The sequence below is a fragment of the Necator americanus genome, chromosome II (assembly GCF_031761385.1).
Source record: "Necator americanus strain Aroian chromosome II, whole genome shotgun sequence".
Classification (NCBI taxonomy): Eukaryota; Metazoa; Nematoda; class Chromadorea; order Rhabditida; family Ancylostomatidae; genus Necator; species Necator americanus.
This window is the reverse complement of record NC_087372.1, coordinates 32,984,702-33,001,516: the sequence shown is the minus strand read 5'-3', so window position 1 is coordinate 33,001,516 and position 16,815 is coordinate 32,984,702. Positions and strand designations below refer to the sequence as shown.

The 16,815-nt window shown below is 38.2% G+C and overlaps 4 protein-coding genes across 4 annotated transcripts in view; all 4 read left to right on the top strand.

Annotated features, from left to right (window-relative positions):
* Nucleotides 1–1,597, top strand: part of RB195_020233 (uncharacterized protein) — a gene marked incomplete at both ends in the record, with an annotated part of 3,618 nt that extends 2,021 nt beyond the window's left edge. The window contains one exon of the mRNA XM_064188452.1: nucleotides 1,147–1,597. Coding sequence (XP_064044333.1) covers nucleotides 1,147–1,597 — 451 coding nt within the window. The remainder of the gene's footprint in view (nucleotides 1–1,146) is intronic.
* A 6,352-nt stretch (nucleotides 1,598–7,949) lies between these two features.
* Nucleotides 7,950–13,599, top strand: RB195_020232 (uncharacterized protein; the record flags this gene model as incomplete). Its single annotated transcript, XM_064188451.1, has 2 exons — nucleotides 7,950–8,140; nucleotides 12,879–13,599. The coding sequence occupies 2 exons, from the start codon at nucleotides 7,950–7,952 to the stop codon at nucleotides 13,597–13,599; spliced, it is 912 nt and encodes a 303-aa protein (XP_064044332.1).
* Nucleotides 12,931–13,599, top strand: RB195_020231 (uncharacterized protein; the record flags this gene model as incomplete). The annotated part of the gene is made up of 1 exon (XM_013438459.2): nucleotides 12,931–13,599. One exon carries the CDS (start codon nucleotides 12,931–12,933, stop codon nucleotides 13,597–13,599), a length of 669 nt encoding a protein of 222 aa, XP_013293913.2.
* Nucleotides 13,600–15,310: 1,711 nt separating this feature from the next.
* Nucleotides 15,311–15,526, top strand: RB195_020230 (uncharacterized protein; the record flags this gene model as incomplete). Its single annotated transcript, XM_064188450.1, has 1 exon — nucleotides 15,311–15,526. The coding sequence occupies one exon, from the start codon at nucleotides 15,311–15,313 to the stop codon at nucleotides 15,524–15,526; it is 216 nt and encodes a 71-aa protein (XP_064044331.1).
* Nucleotides 15,527–16,815: the final 1,289 nt, after the last annotated feature.

Sequence of the window (16,815 nt, the reverse complement as noted above, 5' to 3'; positions counted from 1 at the left end):
CCTCCCAAGTTGATGCCATGTCAAACGCGATCTCAACGTCTAATGCGGTGATGGTCGAATTTTCAAGCAATTAGTGGGAGGGGATGAGGACAATGAAATAATTTAGAAAATTGGGTCGCACCGCACAGTTCTTGCTTTTGTCTGATGGTTTGGTAAGTGGAGTAAAAAAATTACTACTCTATGAAATCATCAAATATATTAGTTTTATAGAAATAGTTCTCTACATGATGCAAATTTTGATTTCAACCCAACTTTCGGGTCGTGACATCTCCCTGTTGATTTAAATTGCTTAGAGGGATTATTTGTGTCTTATTTACAAAGACAGTAACCTGTGACACAGTTACTATCTTTGTTAAAATGTCAGTAATTACATTGACATGGTTAGAAAAATGATTTATTTTTCATTTTCTCATTCGTTTTGGTTGCAAAGAGTGAGATCTTGAAAACAGTTGTTCATTACGTCAAAATCAAGGTCATATTCATACATTATTAATAGTCGCAGAATGACTTTTGTTCAGTCATGCAACTTATTCTTTATCACATTTCGAAACAAATTAGTTTCGTTCGTATGCTCGATCATTTTTTGACATAAACGGTAAGTCTCTGCTATTTTGAAGGCAAAAACCTTTCCTGAGCATTGTGCAGCCCTGCCCCCCACCCCTCCCCCCCTTTACATTAACACTAACGCTACTTCTTTTTTTTTGCAAACTGTGAAGGATAAATGATAAAGGATAAGTGTCTGACGTTAATCAATCCGCTTGGGATGCACCACCCGTTCACTTCAATTCAGAATCGTTTGAGGTTCCCGAACGTGTAAGTGGCCTATAAAGTGACTTGCGGAGGCTAGCTAATGCGTAAATTCACTGCTCTTATTCTCCCAGACAAGTCTGGTACCAATTTATTAACCCCGGAGGGACGAAAGGCTTGGTGAGCGCTACACTACACCCGCTCGAAGCCTTAGCCAGCTTAGTTCATGAATCAATGACATACGAAATCGCACTAGTGGTAGCATTCACTTGATCACACTTCAACCTATTTCTTCAAAAAAGGGATGACAATTTCCAAACAATAGCTCAGAAGTAAACTCATAGAAAAGATGATTTCCTACCTGAACCTTATTTCGCGGATATGATTCGAACATTTTAGGCAAAGCCGAGATGTATGTAATACGTGTGCGACTCCGCCACCTCCATGTACTACGTGTACGGATCAGGCACAACAACAAATGGTGCCACCACCTGGACCACCACCCGGATCGCCACCACCAGGACCAACAAAAGTAATTAAGGAAACGGTTGTCGTCCTTCCGCCACGTGTACGACACTGGTACTCGCTGACTCCACCACCTTACATGTATGGTCCTCCTATGCCACCACCACGACCTCGACCTCCTCGTCCACGTCCTGTTCCTGTTCCTGTCCCTGTTCCTGTTCCTGTTCCGGCACCACGACCACCGGCATTTGCGTGGACAGAATATATTACCTATCATAGGGGTTGCCCAACTGGAGAATGTCCTATGCCACAAGGTGGCTGTCCTACAGGAGGCTGTCCTACAGGAGGTCAGCCGAGTGGCTGCCCAACCGGTAACTGTACCTAGAAAGAAAAACAGATCACGACCTTGAATTAGACAATTTCCATGACAGTCTCATCTAATCAATAATTCGCCTACAATTCAAGGAATCATTATTTTGTGTCCAATTAACAAGATATGATAAATAAACTTTCAAAATAAGGATAGGTCGTATGTGTTTCCTTGAATAACAACTCAACAACTCGCAAATTCACTTTTTTTTTCGTTTTTAAACTGATAACTGGAACAAAACAGGAAAGACAACAGATCGTCACTGTAAGAGATATTTTCATGTGAAAAAATGGTCGCATTTACACTTTACAAGCAAAGATACGCTACCAAAAAATGTGTGTTTATAATCACTACAGTAATTGTTGTTAAAGTTACAGGATTGGTCAATCAGAGCTGATAACCGATGAGAAATTCTAGAATCATTACGAATATGCCGTAGTATACATATGCCGAGGAAGCATTTGACCAATTCAACGTGAGTTCCACTATGTGAAAAATCTGAAAAAAAAAATCAAAGTCATCACGCAATGCATCTGGCGTGCTACATCAATGCAGGGGTGGTTCCGCTCATCTTTCCTTGCATCACTGTAAGCAGACGGCTTCGGAATGTGGTTCCTTACGACGTCTTCTATTGCAACGCGCCACCGTTGCGCCCCGCCCTCGCCTGCGATTCGTCGAAAATCCATTAGCGCCGATGGCCATTTGTTTCACTCGAAAACCATCTCTGTATTCTGAATCTACGACCCGATATAAGTATACTCCAACGAAAATCCATACCACGCCACACTCCACCGCGCCTCTTCGAACGCAACCGCTTGCGCAACTGTCCGTGCTTCATTTCGTTTTGACCCTCCACTGCTTCGACAAAAGAAATGAAACTTGTCTAAAATCTAGACCAGTTTGACTTTTTAATATTCATTGTTGTGGAGGGCAGAAGGCGAAAGGACCAGCGAAGGAAGAAATAATTCCAATTTCCAAGTTGTACAAGAAAGTGAGCCGTGATTAGTTTAAAGTCAGCATAACGCGAAACCCACAAAGTTGGGATCTGCTCGCGAAAACAAAGCATTAGATGTATAGATAACGAGTATGAGTCCAATCATGTTCAGTTCCCTCTAACTCTTCAAAAACGGCAAAGTAAGTGCTCCTTTCTTCAATAATATGTTACTCGTTCGAGCAATTGTCCGCTCGCAGGCAGATGTAGCTCGTTTTCCTGTACTCATGACACGTTTCTAGGTATCTTTTAGCGGACTCCACTGACAAAGCTATCCTTTTCATACACGTAATCCACACTCCTAACCATATTTTCTCAAGGTAATACAGGAACACCCCATCATCGACAATCTTTTATTACAGCAATGCGCAAGAAATAGAAGTGACTTGGTCAAAGCAAAGAAGAAAAATCATGACAAGCACTTTTTTGCCTTAAATTTAAACGGCCTGTCAGCTTGTTTGTGACGTTATATTCAAACTCTTGCAAGACATCAATTCCAGAATTTTTAAGCAAATAAGCACTAGCCAATGTGTTGCTGTTTGAGTTTGCCTACCGTTTGGATGCTTTCTGTAGGTGATAAGGAACTTGAGAGAATAAATCACTAATGGCTTTGAATTTTTTAGGCTCTGACGAAGGCAAAAACGCCGAAGCGTTAGCTGTTAATAGATATCAATACCAATTTTGGCCATAGCTCAAGCAAATCAATAAAAAAAGCTACGTATTCAACATGCCAAGATTCAAGTCGAACATCGGCAATTGCAGAATTGTCGCACCTCTTCAAGATTGTGTTTGCGAGTACTTGTTTCGTCGGAATATGGAATATTTATGAAAGAATTTTTAGGCGTGAACTGCGAATACGCGATCATTCACCATCAAAGCGAGAAGTTATTTTCGATTCAGTGCGATTGAACTTAACTGCTTACCTCTGGTAAACTGAAAAAAAAACAGTAGCATAGAAAACAGTTGGTTTTTGGTAGTTAAGTTAGAGAGCTAATTTACACGTGACATTGCTGCATCAAGGATTGTGAATTATATTCACTGTCGACTGCTGTGAAGGCCAAAAATCTTCTCAAGTAGGAGATCAACCCGCCCAAGCATCAGCTGATCAACGACGCCGATAGCACCAGCGGGTGGGGAGGATCCAGCAACAGCGATCGCTTCCAACCGTCAAACCTGTCTGAGCTACAGTACCAGGTGCGAGCGGAAAAAACTGCGGAATCCTAGCGAGCAGAGGTTGATCTTCAAAATGAAAAAATTTCAGCAACAAATAGTGTCGATTGTCGTTTAAGAACTACGAATAAAAAAGACATTCGTCTCTCTCAGAAAAAAAAAACCTAAGGAATATTTCCTTCTTATCTTATTCTTCTTAGAAAAGAAAAAAGTATGTACAGCATTACATTAACCAATCCTGGCAGAATTAGACACGCGCTTTAATATTCTCAACCAGCAGTGCTCGCACATTAACTTCACAAGAGAGAAACCAATAGACACTAGGTTGGCTTTCTTGAATGTGGATATCTACTCGCGGAATTGGATATGGAAGACTGAGTGGTATCGAAAACTCAGCAGCAGAAACATCTTAATCCAGTTTCGTTCAGCGCATCCAAGTAAAATGAAAAATCTATTATAGGCAACATGTACAGGACGGCGGTAAGAGCGGCATAGGATTGCCAGGAAAAAATGTGGTTCATAAATCTGCCTCACAAAGTGGCAATATCCAATGGGCACCCGATTGTGCCCCTCGACAGATACGACCTCCCTCCTGGAAGCCGGAGTCGTGGATCGAGTCGAGCCGAGAAAGGATTCTCTTCTGCCTACCTTACATATCTAATGATATGCGCAGAGCGATACGGAGTTGTCTACGCAAAGCGGATCTAAAAAACGACCTAAAAATTACGAAGATACCTTCAGCGAATCTCAGGCGTCAGCTGGTACGTTATCTTGCGTACGACCGACTCTCCATAACTCTCAGCCGCGTGTTCTGCCCATATGGAAGAAAGTGATTACATAGTATCAGGGGTGGTGTCCAGGTTGTGTGCTAACGATTGCATAGGGGAAACGGGACGCCCTCTGTGTAATCGGGTCAATGAACATCTAGATGGACTCACAAAATCTAAACTCTCTACCCCACTCGCATACCATAATATGTCAAACTACGAAATAGAGGTAGAAGTTGTGGTGCTATCCTTCGAGTCCCAAATAATGGCGCGCACAACACTAAAAGCACATTGGATAACCGCAAGGGTTCAGCGTTCGGAATTTTGTCGACGAGGTGGGCCGTCAGGTACCTATAAAAAAGCCATCGCGATTCGCAGTTGTGGTTAGTGCTGCTCCGTTACGCTACCAGTTCCAGCAAATGAGGTAAGCGCGTGAAGATGTGTTGTCCTTTAACTTTGCCTATCGTTTGAGTGCTTTCTATGGGATGACGAGGCACTTGAGAGGAAAAACCACTGATGACTTTGATTTTCCAGGCACCGCTGAAAGCCGTTATTAACCAAAACCCAACACAAAAGAAAGCACAAATCAACACAAGATTCAAGAAGCATATAACAGACAAACAACCATATGAGTTATAAAAGTGTTACAAGTTCGTGGTCTTGGTGTGGTTATTTGAGGTTGGTTGTAATAAATTGATACGCCCATTGAGGACGAGGGGATTTCTTAGAGTTACGTTCTGTACACTCAACTATACACTAAAACAAGTAAGTAAATAGTAAAAAACTTAAATTTGTAGGTATTCGTAATCTTACGAAACACAATCATAATAATATTCAAAATAAGGTAGATAAATCTAATAAAACCAACTCCATCTTCCTATTAAATTAATTATAAATCAATCAATTATAAAAACTAAAGTAAATAATAAAAACAAATCAAATAAAAATAGTAAGTATATTCCGGACATTTTCTCTGGGGAAATAACTTTTTTAATTGTTTTTTTTTTTTTGCTGAACTAAGATTCATACCACCGAATACACTGCAGAAAGAAGTAATTTGAAGCAAGCGGATGATTAAACACAAGAATATGCGTAGGTGTGTGAATCACCGTAACATCAATAAATATGAAAATCTAATAAACGTATTTTAAAAAACAAGAAGTGATTACGTCTTTGGTTTTCTCCGGAGTAGCTGACTAAGCAATTTGCTGAATTTTTATTCATGATCTCATCACATTAAATCTAACATTCTGAGCATGAATAACTAGGATTTTACTGGTGATGAAGTGAACGGAATAGTGAATTTATGATAAATTGATCGCGGTCACGTTTTCTTCCATCTTTGTAGCAAAACAATCTTCTAAGACAGTTTTTTTTTCTCAAATTAAAATTCCATTCCACCTATTTACGATGTTTTACTCCGACCTTTAATTGTTTCCAATTAGTCATAGTGTTTCGAATCTGCTTGAAGAGAAACAATTACGTTCTTTTTTCCATATAATTGGTCAGTCACACCAACAGATTCTTGTTCGTTAGCACAATATTTATTTGGTTGCAAGGCACTCGAAAACTGTAGAAGAACGGGACTCAGACTTCGCCAGAACCCCTCCATGGATAGTTCTCAACATCCTGATGTACTCTATTTCCTCCAGTCACTACATTTGAATTATTCAATGTGTCAATGATAGGTTCACATCCTTGTCTGAGTTTCATGTTTTTTGACCACACCTCGCTCACCTCACCTCACCATTTTTTTTCTGGAAAAAATGAGCACTCGCATCGAAACAATTTTTCTAGTAAGCTGAAATCGTTAATAAGAGCAATAGATACGAGGTTAGGAGGGAAAATACGAGATACAATTAATCTAAGAGCCCAAGAAATTCTACATTAACACTAACTCTCTTTCTTTTTAGCAGTAACAACACTTATACATGAAGAAGTAAAGTAAGAAGCTATAAATACCGTATCACTTGTCAAAACAACATCTAGTGTCTAAAAAAATGTGTGCTATCTTGTTTTTCATGCCTTTTCACTAAATAATTATGAGTAATAATTATAACAACTATGATGATATAGTATATAAATACAACTGATTATATATATGTATGAATATTTACATTATCTTGTTTATAAAAAGAAACGAACACTCTTCAAGGAGAGAAAACGCAGACGACAACTCACACAACAAACCAAATTCAAATGGTTGCAACTGTGACTGACCCGTAACGGTAAAATTGCTACATAAGTTGAATTATTTTCAACTAAATATCCAAATCCTTTGACTATTTTGTCTTCGATCAACTTAATGTTGTGCAATAAATGAATCGCTGAGGCGAAATTTTTTCTCCTTTTCATCGAGATTCTCTAAGCGCGTTGAAGCAATAGCGGTGCAAACATATGATAAAAAGTCTACCAAATGATGCAATATCGCATACTATTGAAATTGTATGGGAATAAAAAAAATGTAATAAGTAAATTTTGAATGTTAAGCAGCTTTTTAATGCCGCCGATTATCATAAAATTTGAATTTTTCGAAAGAAAATTTGGAAGAGGTCGTTCATTCTTTTTCTGGAAAAGCCATTTTGAAGTGTCTCTAAACACTACACACATTCTCTACAGATCAGATCAGAATCCAAATGTTTCATTGTTTTTTATTTCTGCATGTACGTAGAAAAATCGCTGAATATTTATGGCCTAAGGCTTCAACATATTTATAAAAATAAAATATATCTATATTTATAAACTTTCTTGAGATTTTTCTTTTTAGAAACAACCTTTGCTTACAATAGGTTCTCGTATTTGAATAAAATAATTTCGAAGAAGAAAATATAGAGACATCAAGTCAAATTTGTAAGAACATTCTATTTCATGAGATTTTAAGGTGACCTCCACTTTTTCCGCACGATCCTCTTCGGTTTGAATCATTGAACGCGTCTTACCCATTACACTTCAGCCAACAGTATTTGTTTTTCCAATATCGACCTTCCAATGGTCACGATGCAATAGTAATTTTAAAAATCTTGATTTAAAAACCTATTAACGAACTCTGCTTTAGTTTTTGTTGTTTTGTTTGTTTACTACTATTAAATAAATTATTGGCCCTGTTAAAGAAAATTTAGTTACTAGACTAAAGTACTAACTACAGTAACTATGTATGTCTACTTTGTCTCATCAGTCGAATTTTAAAAATCCTCGTTCTCCTGCTTCATTCTCCGCAAAATCAGGGATTGTCGAATCTTGCCGACTAATTTGCGATTTTATTAGATTTACATTGAAAATTTATGTTTATATTAGATTTACATTGAAAATTTTTAAATTTCTCCCAAAAATTCCCCACAAACATGAGATGTGTTTGTTCTTTTCGGCCTGCCATTGTGGAAATTTTCTGTTTACCTGGCGGCGAACGCAGACAGTAAGAAATCGTTATGATAGTTCTCGCATGCATCACTGGCTTGCTGGAACGTTTTTACCGCATTCAGCGAACTCTGGAACCCGACCCGTCAGGGACGACCGTTGTGTCTCGTCCGGCCACGTTGTACAACAACGTAAGCAGCCGCAATTCATCATGATCCACTGCATTGCGTTGTTCGTTTTTCTTGATATTCTGGAAATTTCCGGAAAAACATCACGGTAAGATTTGTACTTCCTTGAATTGTCATGCTTGATAAGTTGAAGTAGGGTTTTCTTGGATGAAAATAGGTTTGCCGAAAATCCTGATCTGCAAAAAATTAACAGATACTTTTATTTTGAATTCATTCCATTGTGATATCTTTTTTCATATTTTTTGAAATTTATTTTTTATTTTTTTAAAATCAATTTTTCGATATATTTTTTTCTGTTTTTCTCCTGAGAAGAAAGGGTAAAAGTTATTGTTAGGCATAACGTACTCAGACTAGCAGCAATTGGAATGAATTTAAAGTTTTCTAAACAGTTTTTTGCGAGTTTACGATTGAACGAGATGATAAACCACACAACAACAAAAGCGAATCACCTACAAAATAACCATATTTGTTCAAAAACTCCTAGGTACATATTTTACCATGCATTTTGATTTATCAAAATGTTGGTAGTTTTGATTTTAACGGTTTTTAATGTAAATACAGAAATAGAAATGAAAAGTTTAAAAAAGAAATATAGTTGAGAATGGTTCGAAATTTTTGTGAAAATGTATTAGTTCAGTAAGGAACTAACACTTTCACTCAGATACCTGAATTATATATCACTTGCAACTTCTTCCACAAAAATCCAATTGTTCTAAGCGAAATTGAAGTTATGAGCGCTAAATTCTTTCTCTATTGATATGAATCTCATGCGGAAATCTTAAAAATGTTCAGATTCTCATGACTTCTTTTTTAGCATATTGCAAACATAAATAGACAAATTTACACACTATTTTCTTACAATATTCGTAGTGTTCCTCCCATCTTTAGTTAACAGAATGTTTTTTAAAAATCAATTGCTAAATTAATTTCCTGCAAAGGCTAAAAAAATCAACGTATTTCAGTTCATATCAACTTGACTGTTTCTTGAAAAAAAAAACTTCTTCAACGAGATTAAGTAGCTTATTCAAGTCGGAGTTGTGTCTGAAAACGTTTGAAAATGATATAATTAATATATGTGCGTTGAAATAATTTCCCATTCAACAATTTTAGAATAAATGGAACTAAACAACATTAAATAATAAATCCTTCAAAGACTATGCAGTTTTCAAGGTCAAAAATGTGTTTATGAAAGAATAGCGTTTTTCGAGAAGTTTCGATTCTTTCGAACTACATATTTACTGGTTTTCTTTCCGATGCAGTTTTATCACCCTTCATTCTCTCTTTTTCTTAAATGTGAACTCTAGATGATTTCAGGAGGTATGCAGTGAATAGTTATGACTGACAGTCCACTGATTGTTTGTAATTTCAGAATAGTCAGTTTTTCTTGTAGCTCCAAATTTCTTAAAGTAAAACGACGATGATTAAATGTGAAAAATTAGATGGTAATTCAAACTTGGAAAAGTAAAAGTGTCTTAATATTTTTAGGGTGACAAACAAAAATTTTTCTGTACAAATGAGCAAATTCTTTTCTCTTTGATAAACAACTACTCCACCCCATAAACAGCAAATTTTCTTTCACCAAAGTAGATCTTAAAATCGAAAGAAAAACACAACATGAAGGAGTGATTCCAGTCGTTAACGTGCTTTTCAGCAAACTTCGAATCACAAAGAACAATTATAAAAACATTCGTGTGTTGGCAAGGAAGGAGTTTGTTTATGAATCAGCGTTGCAAAACCTGTGCTACTGGATTATTTCGTCATTGCCATTGAAAAAAAAAACAAGAAAAAAAAGAACCAAATACAATAGCAGTTCCTTCCCCGAAAACACCGCAGTAAGAGGTTTTTATTGTCTCAAAAACTGTTACTGTAAAAAAACCAATTGATGTGATTGATAGATGATAGATTGACCGATTGATGTTCGAAGTGAACGTGCACGTGTTCAATCACAGCAGTCACAGTCACGGATTACCTGTGAAAAAGAAAAAGAAAAACTTTTCGAGGATGCGCATTCCTTCTATCAAAACGAATAACAATATGCGCTTAGAACATTATAAATGGACTAAATTCAAAAACTCTTTGCCAGAAATAGAACTAGAACAGTAGGTAGAAACAGAACTTTAACACTACACAGTTACGTTGCTCCTAGTTCGTCAAATTCTTTCCAAGTGGAACCATTTGCATTGTAATTGAAGGAAAGAGAAGGACGGGAAGAAAAATAAAATTTAAAAAGTTGAGTGAAGTGATAGCTTCCTTTTCGATGACGAAAAAATGTCGTTCAGCAGGAGCAGAAGGTTTACTTTTTCATCGCAAGATGATCTAATTACTACAGGAGGAATTCAAAGTCGTTTAGAAGGAGTATGACAATGTTTTCTTATCTCTGTGTCCTAGTACTCCAGATTCATTTCTCCAGATGTTCCCATGTTGGGAACTTAACGACGAATAACAAGTTTATTTTTGGAAATTTCTTTCGTTTTCTCTTCCTTTTTTTGAAATTCTTTTCAAAAAAATTACTAAAAACGACTTGGGTCCGCAATCAGCTTTAGGCCGTACTTCAAGATCATTTTAGACTAACTGCTAATTTTGTGGAATTGTTCGCTCAGATATTAGCCCACTGCACTGCAGTCAAGTTAGGCGCATACAACACCAGTAACTCCAGCACGTTTTCGTTACAAATGATATCCTAATCCTAAGTCACATATTTTTTGGACCCGAAAATACAGTTATTGCAATACCATTTTTTTGTAGTGAACAACATTACTAGCTAATTTTAATTTATAAAACTATAACAAAATAAACTTCTCAAATTTTGAAATTTCTTTAGGTATTTTTGAAAGCAGTCACCCATATATATTCAAAGCTTCACAGATCAGGTGTCACAAAACTCGCTAGTCTCGCGTCGTCTTTTCTTTTGTCTGCTTGAATTAAGAGAAGAACGAAGTATAGAAAAAACGTTTGTGTCTGTATTAAGAAAAAAAAGTAATAAAGTAAAAATGCAATGCAGAAAACCCCAGGAACGAACAAATTTCATTTTTTTAATTTGGAAGTTAAACAAGCGTGTCGCCGCTACAGCGACAATGGATTTAAAGTACACACTACAGCGTGCAAAAGGTTAAGGAATCATGCATGCATTATTCTTTTCAAATATTTTCCGCAAAAAATCAAGCTAAACCACGCAGACGTAATAGATGGGGTCAAGCTAACTCCGACACACGATTGGTAACATGTTGAAGTTTTATACTGCTCTCTGTGGATAAACGTCAGCTTACTCGAGATCGATCGAGGGGGACCATGATGATGCTAAGATGATGTCAGTAAGACGTTACTCGACTATCCTCCGCATGATGACATCAATGGCGAGGTTGAACAGGAAGGCTCCCACCACTGCCGTTTGTCTTACTCCAGTTAATACTTCAAGCGAGGATGTGCATATAGCTGGTGTTTGAACTGCTGGAGTTCTTGGTTGATACATGTCATCCAGTAGGCTAACGAACTTTCCTGGAACTCTATAGGTGTGAAGCTGCTCCGGTGAGGAAAGTCGAAAGCGGCCTCGAAGTCCAGAAAAGCTAATTCCATTTTGTTCCAATAACGCTGCCACATTTCAATTACCATCCTCCCTCTGAACACCTGGTCAATCGTAGATCGGCCAAAAGGAGGCAGCTTGCTCGTCGCGCGTTGTTTCTTCGCGATGTTTAATGAGTCGGTCTAGGATTATGCTCCAAAATTGTACATAACACGCTGCGAAGAGATTCCTCGATAGTTCCTAGGGTCCGTGACGGTAAAGTCTCAAAGACTTGTAGATAGGGAATTATGAAAGCGTGTCTCCACGAGTCAGGTACCCCATCGTCCACTCATATTAAATGGACGATTTTAGTCGTCCTACATATCAAAGACTAAGTAAAAGATTCCAGAATTTCTTTGCTAATTCCATCATCCCCACCACACTTTCCACTACTCATTCTCTAATACAGTCCAAAAACTCTGAATCGATTAGCGCTTTTGCGTTACTCCCCATATATCGGCCTATGAGCGTGTTTGAGTCCAAAAGTTGATGACGCCAGGCGGTACAGCAAGGTGTTGAATTGATGCCTACAAATTTGTACTTTTGTCTCAGTGACGGCAACTCCATTGGCAGTATTGAGGAGTGGCGATCAGCCTTTTTGTACCGTTTTAGCAAAGCATAGACTATCGTCGGGTTCCGGTCCTCTCATGCATTTCCAAACTTCTTCGCTCCTGATTTCCAATATTGTTGCAGCTGAAGCAAATTCCTTCTCAGACGCTTCTCGTGGTTGAAATCGCCACTGCTGCGGGTTGCACAAGCAGAATTATGCATGGATTGCGTCCCAGGCAAACTTTTTTCTCTACGTTAGAATCATGAGCGTTTTCTCGATGCAGCGTCCTGGACATTTTCAAAGAAATCTACTTTACTTCTTTCTGGTGTGCACTCCAACGTGAATAGACACATGCCGGCAGAAATTTGTTCAGCATTTTCCGTCTCGCAGACCTGCAACGTTGATTTTTGGTTAAGTAGGAACTCCTCGGTTCCTCTGGAACCATATTTCAAAGTTGTGAGCTGGACGATTTTCTAGGTCGAATGTGTGCTTCCTGTCCTCCACAAAAGTACGCAACATGTTATTGCCAGGAAAAATGGAATTAACCATCATATTTGTTAGCTTTCTGCAAGACTAATGATCTAGTCTAATTTTGTATTCTAATTATTAAACCATACATAAGTTCGTTAAATTGTGGAAGAGTTTAAAAATACATGATTAAATGTTATAATCTTGTCAGTTCTTAAGTCATCTATATATCTTTTTATATTTTTGCAGATTACGTCGCAATTCGTATCTACGTCCACCATATGTAGAAGAGCAGCAAACCATGGAAATTCAGCCAACCTATGACTGGTCACCTCAAGGCGAATCGTTCTATGGACCCATGATGTCACCTCCTGTACCACCACCGGTACCCCCACCTCCGACACCACCAATGGAATGGCAGCAGTACGGGTACGCATACCGATATCACCACCACCATCACCACCATCACTGTGAGACATGTGCACCAAAACCACCTCCGTACACTCCAAGTGGATACAGCAGTCCGCCAAGATACGACTATCAGCGTCCATTTCCTGATTATGGCAGGCCGCCTTATGCGAAGGATAACTACAAGCGTCCTCTTTCTGGCTACAGCAACCCTTATAGAGGAGGCAATTATCAGCCCAGTATTTCCGGCTATAGCAGACCACTGAGTGTAGAATCCGCTCACGGGTCCCACTCCTTTGGATCGGTTAGAGAGACAATACCTGCTCCGCCTCCTGATCCTCCTGTTCCTCCGTTCCCTGGATCCCAAGTCGTTGACACCGTAGGCGCTCAAAACTCAGCTCTACAAGGAACGTTCGGGAATAGCGGTCCAGCACCTCCAGCTCCACCTTCGCCTTCTCAAATTGGCAATATCGTCACAGCACCTACTGCACCAGGATCTCCTCCCGGCCTTCCAAACAAATTAGTGAAACCTAGAGGCATGCCAAGCATGATCATAGATTAGTGCATTCAAATAAAAGAAAAGAAAAGGATATTATAAGCTGTTCATGAATACGGTTATCGAAAATGTTTACAGGTACTTCCGATTAGTTTATTTTTCACGCACTTCATTCTTTTCCACCTATTGAGAAAGGTATCTGAGATCGTTTCAAAAAATTGATTAAAATATGGAATAAATGCGTTTTGATTAAAAATTGTAGCTCAAAACATGTAAATAGCATTGCAAAAGCGATTAGGTCATCAATTAATGATCTATGTGAATACATGTGCATCATGAACAGAGAGGAATTTCACATCATGCACATTTTTTGTTCGCCTTCGCACTATTGTCTACCGTAACACTACTTCTACAGTACCACAAAAACCACAAAATCAGAAAGACGATCGACGACATTAAAAATAACGACCACATTGCATCATCGAAGAAGAAAAAAGTTGTAGCCTTTGGTTCCATCATATAATTTCTATTATGCGCAGTCGATGGACTATGATCCCTTTATTCTATAGAACATTTCTATCAGTAAAAATTGACATGCAGTTATATTGTGTTGTTGTTGCTGTAGAAGTTATTTTTAATATTTTAACTTTGCGGTTTTCCTTGAAGTTAATGTATATAACTTTCTTCATCTATTTCATTATCTCAAGCTTATCTGCTCCTTTTCCTCTTATTTTTCTTCCTTCCAGACAATTCCGATCATCGTGGTATTCATTTATTGAACTTTTTCCTGTTTTTCAACGCAAGACCGATAAAGAATACGATGAATAGACAAAATGTAAAGAGTACATCAACAAGAAAAGACAATGGAAATGAATCCGAAGAAGTGCGAAATCCCTGACAACAACATTTCCCACCTTCTTTAACTCTGTATGTAACTACAACTATTGCTGCCTCTACTATCTGTAAAGATAGAAAAGAATAGTTGTTCTTCAATGCAGTTTCTTCTGAAATAAGCCATACTTATTACTTTGAAAGAGCTAGATTTAAACGTCTAATCACTACATTACGAGGTGAGATAGTAGAATCAAATGTAGTGCTTTATTTCCTAAATTCTCCTTCTTCTACTTCCTATCAGGTATAAAACAAGTTAATTTGCGAGTTTGAAATTATTGTAGGGAAAACATTTGGAGAAATTTTGACTGTATAAAAAGATAACTTACTGTTTTCGAAAATATATAGAATTACTATGTCGAATGACTAAAAACGGTGACCATGTCGAAAACGAAAATGTTTGGTTGGTCTCATTACCACTCGAGTACTTTTAATATGGCCTTAACCTTAATTGTGTGCTAGAGATAGAGAAAGATTTGATACTAACTCCTCATACGAAATATTAAATACATGCTGCAACGCCATACTTCCACCTGGAGGAAACATTCGCATGAAATTGGATAGATAAACCTAAGAAGGAGGTGCGCCTTCGTACGATTGCGATAACTCTGGATTGTAAGTGCTCATCACCTACAGAAACCGCTACAATACGTACTACAACAAGGACGCGTTCTATAATGAACTCCATATAACCTGATCTGATAACCAAGATACCAAGGCAGCTGACTATTACACCCATCACCAACAAAGTCAAGCTGCCAGTCTACCTATCCGCAATTCGCGCCATCATGATGCATGGATCGGAGACTTGGACAGCACCATCTACGAGAGGCCTGATTGCAAGGGACGGAAGCTGCTTAGACGACTGCTTGGCTATTTTTGGCCAATGGCCAAGCATAACAAGGAATTTTACTTGGAAGTGCATATGATGTACCGGCGGATGACACGTCGAAAACATAAACATCTTGCACCGCCATTCGATGTAGAAACGGAAAATCGTCTTTACTTCTCTAGTCACGTTAAGAGGAGACCGTCTGATCGTCCTATCCAAGCTGTGCTGAGTATGCTTCCAGATCCTAACTGGAAAAGGCCTCCTTCCTAGCAAAACAAAGTTTTGGACGGAGGTAGTGAAGGTAGTGATCTGAGGACAGGTTGACAGGCAGCTCCCTCGAGACGTGAAATTAATGGAATAGCGACGGATGGGTAAATTTTATGCGAACTCTCTTGGGATCGGATACGTTTCAGGATGACACACCGCGGCGAATAACTACACTAGACCGTGACACCCTCTCGCCGATTAAGTCAGAGTTCAGAATAAAAAAAAATTTAAAAAAATTAAAGTTTCAAAGTAAAAGGACAAAAAATACATCTCCCACAAAAAGGAATAAACGTTCATTCTTTGAAAAATTACTTGATTATCAATTATTGAATGAGTCATTCAGAGCACTACTAATTCCTAGGGACCGTCGCAACCACGTCTGACAGTTTTTTTCTTTCGTTGTCTTGGTCTTATTTGACGTTGCGAACAACTGCCAAAAAAACTTCATGGGTGGTTCATGAGGTGTACATGAAGTCGTACAGTAATATGATTCACTGTGTGTTCAGAAAACAATAGAGGTCAATGAATCACCAAAGGCAACTGTATGTGAATCAGAGCTTACATTTTGTTGATTTATTAGGTGGTAAACTTGGATTTCCTTTAGTTGCACCTATTGGTAGTAAATATAAGCTAATAAGTATAACTACTGCTGAAAAGTTTTATTATAGGTGCTTTTGAAATTACCCCATATATGCATATGACACTTTTGTCTCTATTCTTAGTGGTTTATTCATTGTTTTTACACGCTGAAAATTGAAAGCCCAAAATTGCCAAAAATTTTCCACATTCAATTATTTTGCTGTTTAATTTGGAGAAATCAGCTGCTGACGCTTATCATACTCTTCTTGAAACTTATGGTGATCAGGATCCATCGTAATCAAACTGTCGATTCTGGTTTTACGGCTTAAAAGTGGCGATTTTGATATCAATAACAAAGAACGTCCTGGCCGACCACAAAATTTCAAAAACAATAGATTGCAGGCATTATTAGATGTAAACTCGGCCCAAACGCTGAAAGAGCTCGCAAATGAACTGGAAGTTGTGGGCTGCTTTGTTTGAGCAAAACCAAGATTGATATCGACTATTCGCTATTCTTGCTAACGTGTAGGCGTCTTCGCCTTATTCGGAGCCTGAAAAATCAAAGACGCATGTAATCCATCCCCTCAAACGCCTCGTCACACCACAAGATATGAGTTAGCAAAGAGACGAAAGAGAACTGGAAGTTACTAAAATGGATGTTCCCAAACCATTAAATACAGCGCGAAACGAACAAGGAAAATGGCTTCCAGATA